This window comes from Hyperoodon ampullatus (assembly GCF_949752795.1).
Source record: "Hyperoodon ampullatus genome assembly, chromosome: 5".
Classification (NCBI taxonomy): Eukaryota; Metazoa; Chordata; class Mammalia; order Artiodactyla; family Ziphiidae; genus Hyperoodon; species Hyperoodon ampullatus.
In genome coordinates this window covers 36,244,327-36,267,294 of record NC_136918.1, presented here as the reverse complement: position 1 = coordinate 36,267,294, position 22,968 = coordinate 36,244,327, and the positions used below count along the sequence as shown (strand labels likewise).

General features: G+C 38.7%; 2 protein-coding genes across 2 annotated transcripts in view; one reads left to right on the top strand and one right to left on the bottom strand.

The window, feature by feature from the left end:
• The window catches only part of ACAP2 (ArfGAP with coiled-coil, ankyrin repeat and PH domains 2), a gene marked incomplete at its 3' end in the record, with an annotated part of 162,117 nt that overhangs the window by 138,850 nt on the left and 299 nt on the right, over positions 1-22,968 (bottom strand). The gene's annotated exons all lie outside the window — the stretch shown is intronic.
• LOC307053966 (large ribosomal subunit protein eL21-like) lies at positions 19,706-20,240 on the top strand (the record flags this gene model as incomplete). Its single annotated transcript, XM_079705450.1, has 1 exon — positions 19,706-20,240. One exon carries the CDS (start codon positions 19,706-19,708, stop codon positions 20,186-20,188), a length of 483 nt encoding a protein of 160 aa, XP_079561576.1. The 3' UTR covers positions 20,189-20,240.

Below are 22,968 nucleotides of genomic sequence, written 5' to 3'. Positions count from 1 at the left end.
GCATAGGAGGACTTAATACAATATTGGGTTGGCCAAAAAGTTAGTTTTGTTTTCCCATAAGGTGCTGGGGAAAAACCGAACGAACTTTTTGGCCAACCCAATAATAATAGGTAGTGTTGGGTCAGGCAGGGAACAGGTTATCTAGGGAAGAACTATAATGAGGCTGTCTACACTGGGGAGTTATTGAGGTCAGTCTGAGGTGTGATAAAATAATTGTTACTAACAATTGGGATACAAATGTTATCACATCACTTGCCTGCTAAAAAACACTTTGATGGCTATCCACTGCAATCCTGAATGCTTTACTTGTTCTAGAGAACAAGTAAACAAGAATAAGGAATGGAGTTATAGATAGCCAGTGGGTAACTGTGCCTTGCCTAGAACCATTAGGTTAAAACGACAAGAAGACTGAAATCACTGTGTTTTATTATGTTTACATATATTAAAGAAGAATTCCAACGCTCTTAGAACAGTAGTCCTTGAATAGTCCTTGAATATAAGTTCACATCAGAACCACCTAAAAGACATTTTCAAAGTATCTATGCCTAGGTCCTATTCTCCCCCAAAGTTCTGATTCAATAGGCCTGGAGCAGAATCCAAACAAAGGTATTTTGGATAAAGCTCTCTAGGTGATTTTGATGTGCACCTCTGATCCTCTGGTTTAAAACTGCTTATGTGACTACATGGATGGTTTCTCAAATAATCAAACATTAAAATAAAATGAAAACTAACACATTGTTAATATAGAGGGCAAAGGCCTTGACATTAAGTCGTCTGCTAACTTTCTTAGAATCAAACTCTCCCTCCATAACACTGTCATATTTTTACTTCAATGACTGCAACTAGCACCTGTGGTCAGAATACAGCTGGCTGGATTCAAATCAAAAGAGATGCCATTGTTTACATCTCTTGGAATCATAGTAAAGCAGCACTAGTAATGTATTAGTGCTGTAATTATAGGAAAGATTACACACAATTTATACAATAGCTGATTGATAAGCAAGAAATCTCCACAATAGTGTTCTACAATTGTGAGTGGTGGTTTGAATTAAACAGTTTTGTAATTTGTACAGACTTTTTCTATTGTCATAGCTAGCTTTCTGCCATACTTAAAAGATCAGTTTTTAAATAAATACTGTAAGAGCAGGATTGCTTCTTAATACCTTCAAATGTTGGATTCTCTTCAAGAGATTCAGAAACATATAGTTATTTTTGCTAAGAATTATTTTTCTAATCAAATGTTTTAAAATGTTTCTTTGGTGTATTTATGCGATACTATTAAAGAACTCCTATGGAAAGTTAACAGAAGTTTTAGATACCAGTCAACTTTCACATACAACTTACCTTCTAATTCATTTTTCAAGTCAAAAATGAGGTGTCAGTGGTTATGTCTTTTTTACCTCTTATGAAATTAATCAAACACTTAAAAATAGACAGAAGTATATGATGCACTCCCACATACCCATCACCTGGTTTCAACAATTATCAAAACTTTGCCATTGTTGTTTCATGTAATCCTATCCTACTTTTTTGCTGATGTACTTTAAAGAAAACACCAGCTGTTATATTCTTTTATTAACCTTTAATGATACGAATTTTTTATTTATTTATTTTTGGCTGTGTTGGGTCTTCGTTTCTGTGCGAGGGCTTTCTCTAGTTGCGGCAACTGGGGGCCACTCTTCATCGCGGTGTGCGGGCCTCTCACTATTGCGGCCTCTCTTGTTGCGGAGCACAGGCTCCAGACGCGCAGGCTCAGTAGTTGTGGCTCACGGGCCTAGTTGCTCCACGGCATGTGGGATCTTCCCAAACCAGGGCTTGAACCCGTGTCCCCTGAACTGGCAGGCAGATTCTCAACCACTGCGCCACCAGGGAAGCCCAAGAATTTTTTAATAGAAACTCTTTATCATTATCACACCTAATAGCAGTAATTCCTTAATAGTATCTAATAACCATTTCATGTTTGACTTGCCCAGATTGTCTCAAAAATGTATTTTTTACAGTTCTGTTCAAGGCTACATCATTTTGTACCAAATGTGATACTCTAAAATATTTTGCCTCAAAAGTTAATGTTTTATACACTATCCAAATCTGAACATGTCATAGCTCTATAAGAGCTTCCCACTATGTTTCTATGACGATCCACCAAAATCCTTAACGTGATATACAAAGTCTTGCATGTTCTGGCACTTACCCAAATCAAGGCCTCAGGTATGACTGAGACCTCTCCTAGCTTCATAATAATCTAGTATTTTCTTAATGGTAAGTTGCCCCAGTGAGAGATAATGGACTAAAAGAATCAAAAAAGTACACTCTGCTAAAGGTAATGAAAAAGCAATCCACTGCGTGAACGTTTTTTTTTTTAACATCTTTATTAGAGTATAATTGCTTTACAATGGTGTGGAATCTTAATTGAATGCTGAACCAAAGGAAAAAAACTACTTACAAAAGACCTTACTGGCACAACTGGGAAAATTAGAACGTGTAATTACTGTTAGTGTTATAAAGGTGGTTATGAAGGAGAATGTCCTATTTTTAGAAGATGCATTTTGACCTTTCAAATGGTTTTTTTTTAATGTACATGCTGGGGAATTCCCTGGCAGTCCCATGGTTAGGACTCTGCGCTTTCACTGCGAGGGCCTGGGTTCGATCTCTGGTCAGGGAACTAAGATCCCACAAGCCGCGCAGCACGGCCCCCCCAAAAATTTTTAAATAAATGAATAAAATAAATAAATTAAAATGTACATGCTGTATGTATATATGTGTGTGTGTGTGTGTGTGTGTGTGTGTGTGTGTGTGTAAGACAGAGGGAGCAAATGTGTCAAAATATTAACAACCAGAGGATCTAGATAAAGGTTAGATAGGTATTCATTGTACATCCTTTCAACATTTCAGTAAGCTTGAACATTTTTAAAATAAAAAGTTGTGGGGGGGGGGGCTTCCCTCGTGGCGCAGTGGTTGAGAGTCCGCCTGCCGATGCAGGGGACGCGGGTTCGTGCCCCGGTCCGGGAACAACCCACATGCCACGGAGCAGCTGGGCCCGTGAGCCATGGCTGCTGAGCCTGTACGTCTGGAGCCTGTGCTCCGCAACGGGACAGGCCACAACAGTGAGAGGCCCGCGTGCTGCAAAAAAAAAAAAAAAAAAAAAAGTTGTGGGGGGCAGAGGGGGAAGGGAAAGAATGTACTGCCTCCTTTTCCCCATAGTATCTTTTTTTTTTTTTTTTACTAATAGCACTTATTTTTGTAAACAAAACTTCAAAAATAATGGCCAGAAAGCATACTTCTATTTCCCAGCAATAAAATGTTAATAGTTTTCCAGACTCCTATTTCTCAGAGATAAAATACGTTAATAGTTTTCCAGACTTTTCCAGACTTTTTAATAGCCCTGTTGACATACACAGTGTCATGTTACACATTCTAAATTATATTCTATATTCCACTTTTTCTTTTCACGTAATGTATCATGGACATTATCCCCATAAATTGAGATCAATTTCTCACTCTTTTATGAAAGGCAGAATAGAACAGTGGTTTAGATAGATAGAGCAAGCACTGGCAAATTTTCCATATAGAGCCAGATAGTAAATATTAAGCTTTGAGAGCCATACAGTCCCTGTTCCAACTACTCAATTCTGCTGCTGTAGCAAAAAAATCATTGATAATATGTAAATAAATAAGCATGGATGTGTTCCAATAAATCTTTATTTATGAACACAAATTTAAATTCTGTATAATTTTCATTGTGTCATAAAACTATCTTCTGGGTTTTTTTCAACTTTTAAAGATATAAAAACATAGTTCACAAGTAGAAATGACAACATAATTTGCAAACACCAATGGAAAAAAATAAATGAGGCCTCTTGTTTAACAATTAAGAATTTCAAAATAGTGACAGAGTATTAAACCAAGCACAGGGCCCTTCTAAGAGTGAGGCCCTACATGACTGCACAAGTTATATAAAGCACATAGAATGGTCCTAGTAAATATAAAGCACTTTTTAAGTGTTAGTTATCATTATATTTTAATAGCTAAACAGTATTCTACTTAACCAATATGCTATTTGCACAATTTTTCTTATAAATAATGTGATAAATTTACCTGAAAAATATCCTTGTTCATACAACTTTGCACATTTTTCCTATTATTCCTTAGGAGAAATTCCTAGATGGAAAAATGCTAAATCAAAGCATATGCATTTTTTAATTCTGAGATATTTTACTACTTTGTCCTTCACAAAAGCTCTACCAAACCACACACTTTCCAACAGTATGAGGACTGTTTCCCTATACCTTTCCTAGCAATGAGAACTCTTAAAACTGTCAATTTGACAGACAAAATAGCTCGCTTTAGCTTTAAATATGCAATCTTATTGCATCTTTATAATTTTCCTCATCATTATTGCCAAGGGCACTTTTGGATACAATGTGCAGCAGATTATATTTTCCAAAGATGGCCACACATGATCATCTGCAACATGACCTGGCGATTCCCCCATCAAGATGCAGAGTCTATTTCTCCACTCCCTTGAATCTGGGTGACTCCTGTGACCGCCCTAACAGAATACAGTGGAAATGATGCTGAACCTGTTCCAGGCTTAGCCCTTAATCGGCCTGGTAGCTTAACTGGCCTCAAGAATGAGATGACATGTGAAGAGACGGCAGAAGGACCATGAAGCACAGGGGCGTCAGACATGTGAATAAAGAAGCCACGTTGGAAGTGGATGGTCCAGCCTCAGCCACCCAGTTGTCATAACATGGATCAGAGATGAACCTTCCAGCCAAGACCTTTTCAAACTCCTGACCCACAAATCATGAGCAAAATAAAATGGTTGTTTTAAGTCACTAAATTTTAGGTTGGTTTGTTACAGAGCAGTAGATAACCAGAACATGATTAAAAGTAAAAACTGATTAAAAAAATTTTTTTAATTTTTTAATTTAATTTTATTTTTTTATACAGCAGGTTCTTATTAGTCATCAATTTTATACACATCAGTGTATACATGTCAATTCCAATCGCCCAATTCATCACACCACCACCACCACCCCCCACCGCTTTCCCCACTTGGTGTCCATACGTTTGTTCTCTACATCTGTGTCTCATTTTCTGCACTGCAAACTGGTTCATCTGTACTATTTTTCTAGGTTCCACATATATGCGTTAATATACGATATTTGTTTTTCTCTTTCTGACTTACTTCACTCTGTATGACAGTCTCCAGATCCATCCACATCTCTACAAATGATCCAATTTCGTTCCTTTTTATGACTGAGTAATATTCCATTGTATATATGTACCATACCTTCTTTATCCATTCATCTGTCTATGGGCATTTAGGTTGCTTCCATGACCTGGCTATTGTAAATAGTGCTGCAATGAACATTGGGGTGCATGTATCTTTTTGAATTGTGGTTTTCTCTGGGTATATGCCCAGTAGTGGAATTGCTGGATCGTATGGTAATTCTATTTTTAGTTTTTTTTTTGTTTGTTTTTTTTTTTTATTTTTGGGGGGTAGGCGGGCCTCTCACTGCTGTGGCCTCTCCCGTTGCGGAGCACAGGCTTCGGACGCGCAGGCTCAGCGGCCATGGCTCACGGGCCCAGCCGCTCCGCGGCATGTGGGATCCTCCCGGACCAGGGCACGAACCCGTGTCCCCTGCATCGGCAGGCGGACTGTCAACCACTGTGCCACCAGGGAAGCCCTATTTTTAGTTTTTAAAGGAACCTCCATACTGTTCTCCATAGTGGCTATATCAATTTACATTCCCACCAACAGAGCAAGAGGGTTCCCTTTTCTCCACACCTTCTCCAGCATTTGTTGTTTGTAGATTTTCTGATGATGCCCATTCTAACTGGTGTGAGGTGATACCTCATTGTAGTTTTGAGTTGCATTTCTCTAATAATTAGTGATGTTGAGCAGCTTTTCATGTGCTTCTTGGCCATCTGTATGTCTTCCTTGGAGAAATGTCTACTTAGGTCTTCTGCCCATTTTTGGATTGGTTTGTTTGCTTTTTTAATATTGAGCTGCAAGAGCTGTTTATATATTTTGGAGATTAATCCTTTGTCCGTTGATTCGTTTGCAAATATTTTCTCCCATTCTGACAGCTGTCTTTTCATCTTGTTTATGGTTTCCTTTGCTGTCTGATAAAAATTTTAAGATCATATATCCCCAAGTCAACATGCACGTCAAAGGTTATCTTAAAGAAACATACTTACTCCAATGATTTCATGATTACTAAGAGCATCTTAAGAACAACTATTTTATAATCACTTAAGGAGCCTTAATATTGATCTCATTCTGAATCAGGTTGTCAAGGAACAACAGTTTCCAAAAGACTGCTATAGATATTCTAACTAGACAGTCAACTGAAAAAGTAAGGGTTTATCAAGGTGACAAAATAATGTTATTTTAGGGAACTCACTGGTGGTCCAGTGGTTAGGACTCCGCACTTTCACTGCCGAGAGCCCAAAGTCTCTCAAGGTGGAAGCGGAAAATTTTTTTAAAAAGTGAATAAAATAAAAAAGAATATGATATTTAAAATTTTGTCTATACAACTACAATAAGCATTAATTCTCTGAATAGTTCAGTTTGTGAAATTAACTATTTCCTTATAAACCACAAGTATAAATATTCTGGTAGCCTAGAAACAGACTAGGCTCTCTAGAATTATAACAACTACCCAAGAGGCTCTAAAGATTTTGGTTTGATTTAATTACTATGTAGTGAAGGAAAAGTTACACAAGCCCTAGCAGCTGTCATGTATTACTTATAGTTTTGCAAATTCATCAATAGTACAATAACAGAAAGATTTCTAAAATAAAAATAGTATGTGAAAATGGAGAATGTATGACTGTCTTATAAACGTAATTTTTGGCAATAAAAGTCTGTAGCCTAACTATTGTGCACAAAGTATTATGCTGAGAGTGAAAGGAAACGAAGACAGTGGTGGTCTCTGTACCAAAGAGTTTATAATCTAAAAGGGAGTATGAGATGAGATCATAACAGTTTGTAAAGTAAAATTACAAAAGGCTACACTTCTGTGCCGATTCTACTTAACAGCACCACCTGGGTGTCTACTAGGTATCTCAAACTTAACAGGTACAAAAATAGAACTCTTTATTTTTTACCCAAAACCTGTTCTTCCCTTGCCTTCCCCTTAGCAGCAAACAATACCTCTATCCACCCAGTTTCTAAAGGTAAAAATGTCATTTTTTATTCTTGTTCCTGACAAGCAATTCAACAGCAATTCTGTTTGATTTTACCACAAAAATTATCTCTACTATCTCCCCAAGTCATCTCTTGCCTGGCCTAGCCTGATAAGGAAGCCATTGCAGGAAACTAGTTAACTGTTCTCTCCACATTCACCCTTGCCCCTCTACAACCCATTTGCCAAACAGTACTCAAAATATTTTAAAAATATAATCCTTATCATCTCTCACCACTGCTTTCTAATGGCTTCCTATTGCACTAATCATAAAATACAAACTTCTTACGATGGATGACTTACAAGGCCTAACATGATCTGATCCCTGTTTCTCTCTCTCATCTCCTACCATTGTTCCTCTTGCTCACTTGCTCCAGCCCACGCTGGTCTCTTTTAGTTCCTTGAAGATCATGTTCCTTCCCATTTCAAGGCTTTTGATTCACAAGCCTCTCTTCCCCCTAGTTCCCAATCCATGGTACCAGAGATCAACCAGAAGATGACCAACTATCATGGGCCTCCTGATGGAAATGATACATCACCACTTACAAGTATTCTTGCCAAAATTGTTTAAACTGAGTCTATCCAGAGGGAAAAACCAGACAATTTCAGAATGTGGGAAACTGTACAAGATAATTTGTCTACCCTCAAAAAAGTAACATGAAATTATTAGTTATCATATTATCTGTAATCCAGAAAAGTGGGGGAATCATCACTTTGAAAACAAGAATAGGCAATAAGTGTTACGCTATAACATCCTGATAGAACATATAATACAACCATTTTCTTTAAATCATAAAACCTTCCTAGCAACAGTGAAAATTTATAACATACTACTAAATAAAAAATAGCACAGCTGGGGCTTCCCTGGTGGTGCAGTGGTTGAGAGTCCACCTGCCGATGCAGGGTACACGGGTTCGTGCCCCGGTCTGGGAAGATCCCACATGCCATGGAGTGGCTGGGCCCGTGAGCCATGGCCGCTGAGCCTGTGCATCCGGAACCTGTGCTCCACAACGGGAGAGGCCACAACAGTGAGAGGCCCGCGTATCGCAAAAAAAAAAAAAAAAACCATAGCACAGCTACCAAAACTTTGCACTATGATTTTAAGACGGTAATGTGTAAACTAACAAACACTGATGAGACTTCTGGCAAAACTGCAACCTGGATGAGATGAGACTTAAGTTGCAATGAGGTTAATAAACTTTGCATGTGAGACAGAGGTGAGACTTTAGGAGCCAGAGGGTGGAATGTGGTAGACAGAATAATGGCCTCCCAATGATGCCAACATCCTAATCCCCAGAACCTGTGAATATGTCAGGTTACACTGTTTGGGTGAATTAAAGCAGCAGATAGAATTAAGGTTGATAATCATCTGACCTTGAGATGAGGAAATTATCCTGGAATTATCTGGTAAGTCCAATGTTACCACAGAGTCATTATAAGGGAAAGAGGGAGACAGAGAGTGTCACAGTCATTGCTGGCTTTGAAGATAGAAGGGGGCCATGAATCAAGAAACATGGGCAGTCCTTTGAAACTAGAAAAGTCAAAAAATAAAGATTCTGGGACTTCCCTGGTGGCGCAGTGGTTAAGAATCCGCCTGTCAATGCAGGGGACACGGGTTCAAGCCCTGGTCCGGGAAGATCCCACATGCCAGGGAGCAACTAAGCGCGCAAGCCACAACTATTAAGCCTGTGCTCTAGAGCTGCGAGCCACAACTACTGAGCACATGTGCCACAACTACTGAAGCCCGTGCACCTAGAGCCCGTGCTCCACAACAAGAGAAACCACTGCAATGAGAAGCTGGCGCACTGCAACGAAGAATGGCCCCCGCTCGCTGCAACTAGAGAAAGCCCCTGTGCAGCAACGAAGACCCAACACAGCCAAAAATAAATAAATAAATAAATTTTAAAAAATAAATAAATAAATAAAATAAAGATTATTCCCTAGACCTTCTAGAAAGAAATGCAGTCCTGCCAACACCTTGATTTTAGCTAAATGAGACCTGTATCAAAACTCTGACCCTCAGAACTGTAAAATAATAAATTTGTGTTGTTTTAAGCCACTAAATTTGGGATAATTTGTTATAGCAGCAATAGGAAACTGACAAAGCTTATTCAGTGACTGGACTAGGATGATCATCTGCCACACTGTCTACCTAACAAAGGAAAGAATTCACCCTCTCTGGAGAAAGATAATATCATCCAGAGAATCTACAGTTCTTCAAATACAATGTATAGCATGAAGTTAAAAACTGGGCCCACCAAAAGAAAGAACTAAATAACAACAACAAGAAAACACAAAACAAATAGAAATAGACCGACAGATGACTTAGATATTGGTTTTATTAGTGACTTAAAAGTGGCAATAATTAATATATTCATGAAACTAGAGAAAAACCTGCAAGAAACAGATGAAAAGTTAGTGATTTGGGGCTTTCCTGGTGGCGCAGTGGTTGAGAGTCCGCCTGCCGATGCAGGGAACACGGGTTCGTGCCCCAGTCCGGGAAGATCCCGCATGCCATGGAGCGGGTGGGCCCGTGGGCCATGGCCGCTGAGCCTGCGTGTCCGGAGCCTGTTCTCCACAACGGGAGAGGCCACAGCAGTGAGAGGCCCATGTACCGCAAAAAAAAAAAAAAGTTAGTGATTTTCACCAAAGAACAAGAATCTATAAAAAAGAAAATCAAATGAAATTTCCAAAAGTGAAAATATACAACTGAAAACTCCACAGACAGGTTTAACAGCAGTTTATACACAGCAGAAGATGAGGGAATACAGATCAATAAACATATCCTATTTGTCTATGCAGAATAATATTTCAAAAAAGAACGAGACATGTAAGACACAGCAAAAAAATTCTAACATATGTGGAATTCAGTCCCAGAAGAAGAGAAGCAGTGAAGCAGAGGCAACATTTAGAGAGATAATAGCCAGGAATTTTACAAATGGATGAAAGATTCTCTACAAACCCCATGTATTGAAGAAACCCTACAAGCCCCAAGCAGAATGAATATGACACAAACCACACCTATACATCATGGTAAACTAATTGAAAACCAGTCAAAGAAAAAAATCCTAAAAGCAGCCAGAGGAAAACAAACACATTATGCTCCAAAGAGCAACAATAAGACAAACAAACTTGTAACATAAATGATAAAAACATAAAAAACATAAACAAAAGACAATGAAATGACATTGTGCTTTAAGAAAAAAGCCAACCTACTATTCTATGCTTTGGGAAAATAGCCTTCAAACATCAAAGAAAAACAAAGGCTTTTTCAGACAAACAGAGATGGCTCTTAGCCAGCCCATAAAACCTGAAAGAAATCCCAAAAGAGGTCTTCAAATTAAATGATAAATGTGCTAGGGAAGTATCTTAATTCCTTTTATTCATATAAAATTATTACCTGACCATAACCAATAAAATCTAGTCTCTTTATTATTATATTAGTTTAAATACTTTAATTTGAAAATTCATAGAAATAGATTTTTAACTTACTATAAAGCTTCCCTTTGAACAGAAAATTGAAAATCAAAGCAAAACAACATTATCTCCAAGTTAAAAACTATTTTTTAAGAAAGGAAAAGTTTTGTTTATTTAAAAATGAACATGGGGAATTCCCTGGCGGTTCCGTGGTTAGGACTCCGCTCTTTCACTGCCAAGGGCCTGGGTTCAATCCCTGGTCAGGGAACTAAGATCCCACAAGCCCCAAGGTGCAGCCAAAAAAAAACACATTTCTGGCTAGAACTAAAAAATTAAAATCATTAGTCCCATCAACTTTAATTTTATATGAGTCAACTTTAAAAGTATACACACTTGCTCACATCTTTGTCTAAAAGTGACTCTAGAATACATACAAAGTTAAATCCTTGATATTAATTGTCCTAGTGTTAGGGGAACCACTGACTAAAACCGCCCACCCTGGCCAGGCACCAATGAGCTATCTTGCGACAGGAGGTCCTGGTAAGGAACATGGAACTAAGAAGCCACCACCAACCAGAAGAATTCAGTAAAGGTCAAAAGGCAATGCCAGTCCATATGTCCTACCAGCCTCCCAGAATCCTCCTCGCTGTAATCCATCTTGGCATGAGCGATGCATGCACCACCAGGAAGGACCCTGAGTCAGAATGATTGGCCAGAGACAACCCAGAAACTAATTCCATCACCGTAAAACCAGAGACTGCAAGCCACGTGGCAGAGCAGTCCTCCTGGGTTCCCTTACCCTCCTGCTCTCCACCCGGGTGCCCCTTCCCAATAAAGTCTCTTGCTTTTTGTCAGCATGTGTCTCCTCAGACAATTCATTTCCGAGTGTTAGACAAGAGCCCACTCTCGTGCCCTGGAAGGGGTCCCCCTTCCTGCAACAGTAATGCCCATTCTCCATTGCCTGCCTTTGGTTAAACTATTTTACCATTTTTTTTACACTTCAACACTGAACTATAACTTTTTAAGCAGTGAAAAAATTTATATTTAAATTTGAGTATGTCTGTGGCATCACAGAAAATATAAAAACTTTAAACAGAAAAACATTATATTTCAATAAAGAATCCTGATGTATTTCAGGTACAAATTACAAGATTACAATCAAGTTAATTCCTTCCATGAGAATTTCTTCATGTACTCATTTACCCAGATCTTTATAGAGGTTTAACTTGCATCACTTCTCTTCTGTCTAACCTCCAAATCCTAGATACAATTCAATGGAAACAGATTTCATGTACTCTCAAGTAAACACGTACATTTCCTCATAGTAGTTTTCTTCTACAACCCCTCAGTTCACTTATCCTTTGCTCTGTCATCATTCAGGATTTAAATCCTTAAGCCGCTGTGTCCTCAGTTGTTTTTTCTCCTCCTATTCTTCTTTTGCTCACTCTTCTTTCTTAAATACTCTACACATAAAATCTACATATGGCCCTTTTTAAAGACCTTTACTGCTCTCCTACAAAGTGAAGTCTGTCCATCTACTTTTATTGTTTCATCATCCACAACACAGATGATTTTCATATTTACAAGTAACATGCCTAATCCTTCATGCATTCTAGATGCTTCCAACCGATAGCTTATTATTTCCACGTGGGAATGCCTGCATCCTTAACTAAATCATCCAAGCTTCTCTTCAAGGATACAAGAGAAAGAGGAAGGGGAATTAGCATTATTAAGTGGGTACTCCGCACCTACTTCGGTGAAAAGCATTTTGAATTCTCAGTAATGCAGTATTGTTCTCACTGAGCCTAGGTAAAAGTAAGAAACCTACCCAAGGTCTCACAACAAGTAAGTGAAAAAGAAGTCAAACAGGTAATCAACCTCCAGAGCCCACATACTTGGTCCACATTCACTACCCTAAAAGAGTGTTCTCCAGTAGAAATTATGCTTTGCATACCAACAGCAGATCAAATACATCCGTTTATCTCCATTTTCTCAAAAAATCCAATTAAGGGCTTCCCTGATGGTGCAGTGGTTGAGAGTCCGCCTGCCGATGCAGGGGACACAGGTTCGTGCCCCGGTCTGGGAAGATCCCACATGCCGCGGAGCGGCTGGGCCCGTGAGCCATGGCCGCTGAGCCTGCGTGTCCGGAGCCTGTGCTCCGCAATGGGAGAGTCCACAACAGTGAGAGGCCCGCAGGAAAAAAAAAAAAATCCAATTAAAATGACAGAAAAGTAAGGCGGGTTAATACACAGGACAAAGAACAGAAGCAATAACAGTAGCAACACAATTCTGGAAACTGAAAAGCAAATAAAAGAACAGTAACTCAGACCAGAAAATGCCAAACCTAAGTCTTCAAAGTACACTTGTGAAGCCAATGTCAAGCAAGAAGATCTACAATACAGAATCCCCTAATGGTTAGAGGCATGAAGATGTCATATGTCTCAAAATACTGGGATGGAGGTGGGAGGAGGTGGGAGGGTGAAAACAGGATTAGTTGAAATCTTATACTCATAAGGAGCAACGAGACTCTTCAGATCCTCATTCCACTCCTCCAACCTGATATGACTACCCCTCCCTGACACTGACAAAAGATGGGAGCTTTATTTTCTGTAAAGGTTTACATAATTAAATCAAAAGTATTGATTAAAACTCTGTTAAAAATTCCCTATGAGAGAGAAACTCCAGTAAGAAGTCTCTACCCCACAGCCCTTCCCCAGCCCCTTCCCTAGCTCAGTTCCCTGAAATTCAGCACTTACCCTCTATTTACCAGGCAGAAGATGGCTCTTTAAGGACATGTCAGATAAATAAGAAAAGACCTAAAGATACTGACATTTGGGAGTGGTCCCAATGAAAATACTGCCCTGTAGTGAAACTCACCAGTCAACAAGCTGTAACAAAATATACCATACTTCCAATAACTTTTTAAGTGCCTCATTCTTTGATGTAAACAGAGAGCCAAGGGTCAACAGAAACACATTAAGGAAAACTTCTAAAAGGAGACCAAAACAAACAACAAACAAACAAACAAAAACCTTAGAGGAAAGGTAATTCAGAGAGGAAAAAAAATTGTTGACTATGACTAATTTCTTCAGATGTACAAGGAAAGCTCTTGAATGGGCTGACATTAAAAAGGAATATTCACAGTAAGAACGAATTCTTGAAAACTAGGATTAGTAAATAATTTGGATATATCATCCAGAAAGTAGAACAAAAAGACAAAGAAATAGAAAAGGGGAGAAAAAAGAAAATTAGAGGATTCATTCAAAATATGGATATAAAAATAACAGCTTAAAAAAAGAGGAAAAGAAACTACCAAAGAAATAACAAGATTCCTCAGAACTAAAACACATGAGTTTTCAGACTGAAAGTATGTGTCCAAGACAATAAATTAAAAAGACCCACCCAAAGGCACATCATCATGAAATTTCAGAATACCAGTAGTAAAGAAAAAATCTAAAAAAACTTCAGGGACAAAAAAATGAATCAGCAAATAAAAACAGCACCACATGTCAACAACAACACTGAAAACCCGAAGAATATAGAGCAATGCCTGCAAATTCTGAGAGAAAATGGTTTCAACCTACAAACCTACAAACATTTCCAAACAGGTAAAGTCTAAAAGGAAAAAAAAAAATGCACCTTTTCAAGGGAGGGTAGTGGCAACTGCACTCTGCAAAAATAAGTAAATAGAAAAGGCAACAACATGAAAATCAAGAACAGTAAACCCAATATATGAAAGACAGAGGGAATTTCCATATCAAAAATAAAGGGAATCAAGAAAATGAAGACAAACCACAGACTGGGAAAAAAAAAATTCCAAAATACATATCTAATATAGGACTGTTCTTTAAAATATACAAAGAACTCTTAAAACCCAATAAGAAAACAAACAACCCAATTAAAAAATGGGCCAAAGACCTTAAAAGACATCTTAACAAAGAAGATATACAGATGGCAAATAAGCATATGACAGCAAACAAGCTCACATCATATGTGATCAGAGAAATGCAAATTAAAACAACGAGATACCACCACACACCTACTAGAATGGCTAAACTCCAGAATACTGACACCACCAAATGCTGGTGAGAACGCGGAGCAACAGGAACTCTCATTCATTGCTCTTGAGAATGCAACTGGCACAGCCACTTTGGAAGACAGTTTGGGGGTTTCTTATAAAACTAAATATACTCTGGCAATACTTACCATACAACCCAGCAATTGTGCTCCTTGGTGCTTACCCAAATGAGTGGAAAACTTATGTCCACACAAACATTTGCATACAAATGTGTATAGCAGCTTTATTCATAATTGCCAAAACCTGGAAGCAACCAAGATGTCCTCTGGTAGGTGAATGCATAAATAAACTGTGGTAGATTCTGACAATGATCTTGTATCCTGTGGCCTTGTTGAACTTATTAGTTCTATCTGACTTTTGTGCATTCCTTAAGATTTTCTATGTACTAGATACAGTCAGCCCTCCATATCCTTGGATGCAGAACCCACAGATAAAGAGGGTTGACTATACTACACCATTTTATGCAAGGAACTTGAGTATTCACATATTTCGATGTCCACGAGGGTCCTGGAACCAATCCCCATGGATACCAAGAGATAACTGTATATAATCTAAAAGTAGAGATGGATTTACTACTTCTTTTCTTATATGTATGCCTTTATTTTTCTTTCTTGCCTAATTGCTCTGGCTACAACCTCCACTACACTGCTAAACAGAAGTGGGAAGAACAGACTTTCTCTTGATCTTAGAGAAAAACGTTGTCTTCCACCATTAAGTATGATGTTAGCTGAGAGTGTTTTATACATGTCCTTTATCAGGTTGAGGAAGTTTTCTATTCCTAGTTTACTGAGTGTTTTCTTTTTTCTAACTTTTGAATCTTATTTATTTTTTTATACAGCAGGTTCTTATTAGTCATCAATTTTATACACATCAGTGTATACATGTCAATCCCAATCACCCAATTCATCACTACTGAGTATTTTCATCATGAAAGTGGGCTGGATTTAGTCAAATGCTCTCTCTGTATCTATTAAGATGATTATGTGGTTTGCATCACTTGTTCTATTAATACGGTTTTCTACATTGATTGATTTTTGTACTCCTGGGATAAATCCCACTTGGTCATGGTGTACAATCCTTTCTATATATTGCTATATTTGGTTTGCTAATATTTTGTTGAGGATTTTAATACCTGTATTCGTAACAGATATTGGTATGTAATTTTCTTGTGATATCTTTGGCTTTGGTAGCAGGGTGATACTGGCCTCATAAATCAGTTGGGAAGCGACACTTCCTTCCTCCTGTTTCTTGGAAGAGTTTATGAAGGACTGTTGTTAATTCATCTTTAAACATTTGACAGAATTCATCAGTGAAGCCATCTTGGCCTGGGGTTTTCTTTTTTTTTCTTTTTTTGGGGCGGCATTGGGTCTTCTTGCTGCGCATGGGCTTTCTCTAGTTGTGGCAAGCAGGGGCTACTCCTGGTTGCAGTGCATGGGCTTCTCACTGCGGTGGCTTCTCTTGTTGCGGAGCACAGGCTCTAGACATGCAGGCTTCAGTATTTGCAGCACGTGCGCTCTAGAACGCAGGCTCAGTAGTTGTGGCGCATGGGCTTAGTTGCTCTGTGGCATGTGGGATCTTCCCAGACTAGGGATCGAAACCGTGTCCCCTGCATTGGCAGGCGGATTCTTAACCACTCTGCCACCAGAGAAGTCCCTGGGCTTTTCTTTTGAGGAAGCTTTTTGATGACTAATTCAATCTCATGTCTATTCAAATTTTCTATTTCTTCTTGAGGCATTTTCAGTAGTTTGTGTCTTTCTAGGAATATATCCATTTCATCCAGCTTAACTAATTTACTGTCTGAGAATTTTTCATAGTATTCTCTCATAATCCCTCTTATTTTTGTAAGACAGCAATGATGTCCCCTCTTTCAGTCCTGAATCTAGAAATTTGAGTCTTCTTTTTTTTCTTTGTCTAGCTAAAGGCTTGTCAGCTTTGTTGATCCTTATGAATAACCAACTTCTGGTTTCACTGATTTTCTCTAGTTGTACTAGTCTCCATTTTCATTTACTTCTGCTCTAGTCTTTTTTATTTCCTCCCTTTCCCTGCTTTGTTATAGTTTGCTATTTTTTTGTAGTTTCTTAGATGGAAGGTTAGATCACTGATTTGAGATCTTTCTTCTTTTTAATATAGGTGTTTGTAGGTACAAATTTCACTCTAAGCACTGCTTTAGCTGCATCCCATAAGTTTAGTATGTTGTATTTTTGTTTCCATTTGTCTGAAAGTATTTCCTTATTTCCTTGTGATTTCCTCTTTGATCCACTGGTTATTTAGGAATGTGTTGCTTAATTTTCAGGTATTTATAAATTTTTCAGATTTCCTTCTGTTACTGACTTCTAATTTAATTCCATTGTGGCCAAAGAACATATTTTTCATGATTTCAATCCTTCTGAATTTACTGAAGCTTGTTTAATGCCTTAATATACAGTCTGTGCTAGAAAATGTATTCATGTGAACTGGAGAAGAATATGAATTCTCCTATTGCTGCATGAAGTGTTCTATAGATATCTATTAAATCTTTTTTTGGTTTATAGTGTTATTCACATCTTCTATTTCCTTGTTGACCATCTGGCTAGTTGTTCTACCCATTATTGAAAGTATTTATGTCTCTATTATTGTTAGATTTTCTATTTCTCCCTTCAATTCTGTCAATTTTTGCCGCACGTATTTTGAGGCTATACTAAGTGCATATGTTTATAAGTATATGTCTTCCTGATGGATTGACTCTTTTATCATTATAAAACATCCTTTATCTTTAGTAATTTTTGTCATAAAGTCTATTTTATCTGATATTAGTATAGCCATTCCAGCTCTCTTTTGGGTACTGCTTGCACTGTTTATATTTTTCTATCCTTTTACTTTCAATCTCTTTGTATCTTTGAATCTAAAGTATTTCTCTAATAAACAGCATGTAGTTGGATCATCATTGAAATTTTACATAATAAAAAGTTTTAAATAAATAAGGCCAAAATACATAGAAAGACGTAACCTCTTCTGAAATTGAAGAAGCTATTATATAGACAAAATATTCAAGAACAGCCATTAAATTTTTGGAAAAAACAGTAACAAAGGAAAACTTGTCCCACCGGATATCATAACAGACTATAAAATTTTACAACTAATATATTAACAATATTTGCAGGAGAACAAAAAATTACATTGGTAGAAAAGAGTAGAATCCAGTAAAAGACCCATGTTCGTATACATATATGTATATGCACATATGTGTGTAATTTTAAATCAATGGGGAAAGGATGGATTATTCAATAAAAGGTATTAGGACAAAGGCTTCCATTAGGAAGAAAATAAAATAGGATTATCTCCCACACTCAAAACTAAATCCAGCTGCATTACATGAAACTAAAAATTGCTAAAAATAGAAAATATCCTATAATAATGGTAATGGGAACACTTTTCTAGGGAATACACGAAAGCCAGTTTTTAAACTTCTGTATTATAAAAGACACCATACACACACTTAATGCAAATTTAATTAATGCAATAAGGCCTGTGGCTCAAGAGATGGAGTAAAAGAGTGGATTCACTTCCAAGTCCACCACTTGAAAGTCCACCATTAAGAAGCCAGTTTGGACTTCCCTGGTGGCGCAGTGGTTAAGAATCCGCCTGCCAATGCAGGGGACATGGGTTCAAGCCCTGTCAAGCCTGGTCTGGGAAGATCCCACATGCCGCGGAGCAACTAAGCCCGTGCGCCACAACTACTGAGCCTGCGTGCCTAGAGCCCGTGCTGCGCAACTAGAGAAGCCATCACAATGAGAAGCCCCCACACTACAACGAAAAGTAGCCCCCACTCTCTGCAACTGGAGAAAGCCCATACACAGCAACAAAGATCCAACACAGCCAAAAATAAAATAAATAAAATTTAAAAAAAGAAGTCAGTTTAACTTCTCAAAATATTTTTTTAAACATTTTAAAAACAAATATAATAATTCCTACATCGTAATATATTTTACTATTAAATGAGATGGTAGCTATAAAAGCATCTAGTATAAGGTCTGGTATGTTATAAAAGCTTGTTCTTCCTTATTTCAACTTATGCTGGTACTACATTAAATGAGGAATTAGAAGCTGCAATGAGGAGTAGCTGGGTTCCTGTATTTTGGTTCATGATAAAACTACTGATACTTTATAATGCCATTCTACCACTTCTGAAATAAAAACACATTTTGCTTCATCTCTTGCCCACCGTATTTTCCATGTATATAAAGTACCAATTGTTAAGAGTGTACCTGTTCTAAATATGGAAGGTAAAAAGGCAAACCAGCCAGGATTGGCACCAGCTTAAGAGCAAAACATTATATGTATGTGTGTGCAGGCGCACACACTTATGCGGGCATTTATTTATTTATTTACTTACTTATTTATTCCAATGTCTTTCAACAATTAAAACCTTTCACCCTAAAACATCTTTTTAAGATTTTTATCCTAAGTTGCTGAACAAGGATCATATCTGAAATAGAATCAAACAAAAAACCTTCAGAACGGTGCAAAATAAACATTGTTAAGGATAAAAAATAAATATACCAGATAAAGACTCAATATTTTTATATTTGAGGAATGAAATAGAGCAAAAATCTTCCACAAGTCAAAAAGCACTTGGGACTTCCCTGGTGGTCCAGTGGTACAGAATCTGCCTTCCAAGGCAGGGAACTCCAGTTAGATCCCACACGCCCCGGGGCAACTAAGCCCGCCAACTGCTGAGCTCGCGTGCCTCAACGAGAGAGCCCGCGTGCTGCAAACTACAGAGCCCATGCGCTCGGGAACCCACGCGTCACAGCTACAGAGCACACGCGCCCTGGAGCCCACGTGCCACAGCTAGAGAGAGAAAACCCACACGCCACAACTAGAGAGAAGCTCGTGCACCGCAAAGAAGAGCCTGCACGCCACAACAAAAGGTCCCGCGTGCCGCAACTAAGACCCAAAGCAGCCAAAAAATAAATTAGAAAATTTTTTTTAAAAAAGCACTAGCGGAACCACCATCTTCCAGTAATTCGCCAAAATGACCAACACAAAGAGGAAGAGGAGGGGCACCCGCTACTTGTTCTCTAGGCCTTTTAGAAAACATGGAGTTGTTCCTTTGGCCACATACATGCAAATCTACAAGAAAGGTGATATTGTAGATATCAAGGGAATGGGCACTGTTCAAAAAGGAATGCCCCACAAATGTTACCATGGCAAAACTGGGAGAGTCTACAATGTTACCCAGCATGCTGTTGGCATCATTGTAAACAAACAAGTTAAGGGCAAGATTCTTGCCAAGAGAATTAATGTGCGTATCGAGCATATTAAGCATTCTAAGAGCCGAGATAGCTTCCTGAAACGGGTGAAGGAAAATGATCAGAAAAAGAAGGAAGCCAAAGAGAAAGGTACTTGGGTTCAACTGAAGCGCCAGCCTGCTCTACCCAGAGAAGCACACATCGTGAGAACCAATGGAAAGGAGCCTGAACTGTTGGAGCCCATTCCCTATGAATTCATGGCATGATGGGTGTAAAGAAAATAAAAGACCTGGACTGTAAAAAAAAAAGAAAAAAAAAGCACTAATTCAACTTTTTGTTTCAAATAAAATTTCACTTCCTGAGTGAACCATATGTTTATATAAAGGAAAAAGCACAATTTTTATAAAAATTTTATAAATTTACAGTTTAGGGCCCAAACAAGTTCAAACTTCTTCAACCAATGTTGGTCAAAATGGATAATTCCCACTTTAAAAACGTACACTTAGATGCATTCACTTTCCTGCAGATTTTAAATGAACAAGATTTTGACCTTCAGACTGGTTTTTTTAAAAAACTAAGAAGGGAACCCAAAATTACATAATGAAATGTGCCTTCCAATCTAAAAACAAAACAAAATGTTCACAGGAATGTAAAAGTAACCACTGACTATTCAAATTACTAAAAACAATGTTGCAACTGCAACATCCTTCTCTCCCTATTTCAACCAGTCTTCCTGTTTCCTTACCAATTTAATAGGAAAATTAATGTCTGAAGCTTGAACACTGATGAAATTTTTCTTCAGCAAGAGCTGCCATTTACATTGATTCTACAACATTCAAGGCAGTTATGTCCACATACCAGACTTAAACTCCACAAGATTCATTTGTGAAGGATAATAAAAATAGTAATTAGATTTAAAGCAGCACAGTAGATCAGGACACTACAAGGAATAAATAGTACAGCTGCCTTGCTATCAAAAAAACAAGCCCAGCCGCCACAAATCTTCTTTTGATACAAACACTTCAATATATCACTCATAAAGTGCACAATGCTTTTAAAAGTTTCGCTTATACATAAGGCATGTGAATAAAAAGACTTCTGAAACATTATTTTCAAATGCTATAGAAACCTACACAGTAATGGGATTATAGGAAAACTGTAAAAATTAGGAGTGTGAATGATGAGACTTTTATTTCCTGGCATTCTTGACTCTATTGCAAATTTAATCTAGTCTCACAAATTATACAAGATATTAGAGTTCTCTGAATCTTGGTTTGTCTTCCCAATTTGCAGCCAACAGCAACTGGAATACCGGAAACAACTCTAGAAAATCCCTAACATCCTAATTAATATAGAATAGAAATTACATTCAAGTCTAACAAACGTTCACTATAATATTCCATACGACTTAATCAGTATCTTTTCCTCTTATTTTATATTCAATGATTCTTTTATTTTAAAAACAAAGACAGCACATGGTTTGTGACCAACACCAGGGATTAGAAGCATTTCCAAATCACTTCTCTCAACTTTCTTTTTTTTTAATGAAATTTAAACTGTGAAACAAACTGAGCACAAAGCCACACTCTCTAGGTAAAAAGTGCCGTGATTACCTCGTTACCCAGTAATATTAACAACAATTTCACCAAAAAAGTGGAACTTTTTAAGGTACACTTTAAAAATTACTTCCTTTGCCACACAGTCCTGGAATCTAACTTGCAAAGCTGTCCTAAACAATCCATTTGTATCTCCTCTGAGTCCATCAAATCACGCACGATGTAAGTTTTAAAAACTAATACCGACAACAGCAATCAAACCAGGTGTACGTTTTTACAAGCAATAGCCCTAAGCTCCAAATAAAATTAACACCAAAAAACAAACAAACAAAAAAACCAAAGGACATTCTCTTAGAAGTAGGAGTTCCTTAGTTTTACAATAGTTTTCTTTGCTTTTCACTGAAAAGAAAATGGCAAATGAAATTAACAGCGATAACGATGAGAACAGTTAGTTCCCAGGCAGAGGATGCAGGAATTTACAACCCAGGCTTGGCCTAGAGATCAGCGGGCACACACACATCAATGATCAGGGGACGCTTTCAAGACATGTCACTATCTAACGGAAGTTCTAAAGGCCTTATTTTTAAGGCCTAAGGACAGCCCTATAAATGCACTGTAAAACACAACCTAGCAAAACTCCATTCTCCAAAACAATTCAAGAGTTTCCTACGATGCCCGAAACCGAAAGAGTCTGTGCTCTGGACACCCTCAGGATTGCCGCCTCTCTCAAGGCAGGGTGGCCAGCCCATGTGAATCGGAGTGCCATCACGTCGGTTTATGTGACAGATCCACTGGGAGCATCCGACGGTGAAGGGGGCCCTCCCGGGCCGACGCTGCTGGAAGAGGAACAGAAATGCCATCTTCAGGGCCCTCCTACTTCCGTTCTCAAAACAGAAATTCACTGTTTCTCCTAGTCCTCACCCCTCAGCCCGGTACCTCTCGACAGCGGTGCCCCTCCAAAGAGCTTAGGTGTAAAGAAAAGCCTATAGTCTCGGACCAAGGTGGACAGAATACTGTTGGTAAAAGCACTCCCACCTCCCGACTCCCGTGCAAAATCAACCGCCAGCGCCTTCCGAGGAGCCCCCGCTGGCAGGGGACACGCCAGCAGCAGGAATCGACACCCCAGTTCGCCCCCCACTCCTTCCTCCTCGGGGTAAAAGGAACTAAGTGAACTGCAGCAGGGTGCCCTGCAAGCTCCCTCAAAGAAGGGCTGGGGTGGGGGTGGAAACGAAGAAGCAGCGGAAGGAAGGGGAAAGGACGAGCGGCAAGAGGAAGGGAACGAGAGCGCGCACCGCAAAGGGCACGAGTCTTCGGGGAGGCGGCTGCACCCCAGTTCCCCGGAGCTGGTGCGCCCCGCCTCTCGGGCGCTCCGCCCCGGGCAGAGAGCGAGGAAGGGGGATAAGGAGGCAACATCCTCCTCTGGCCCAGCCTCGCCCCTCACGAAGGGCTAGTCGGGGCTGTCGTGCCCTCTCCGGATCGGGAGCGACGGC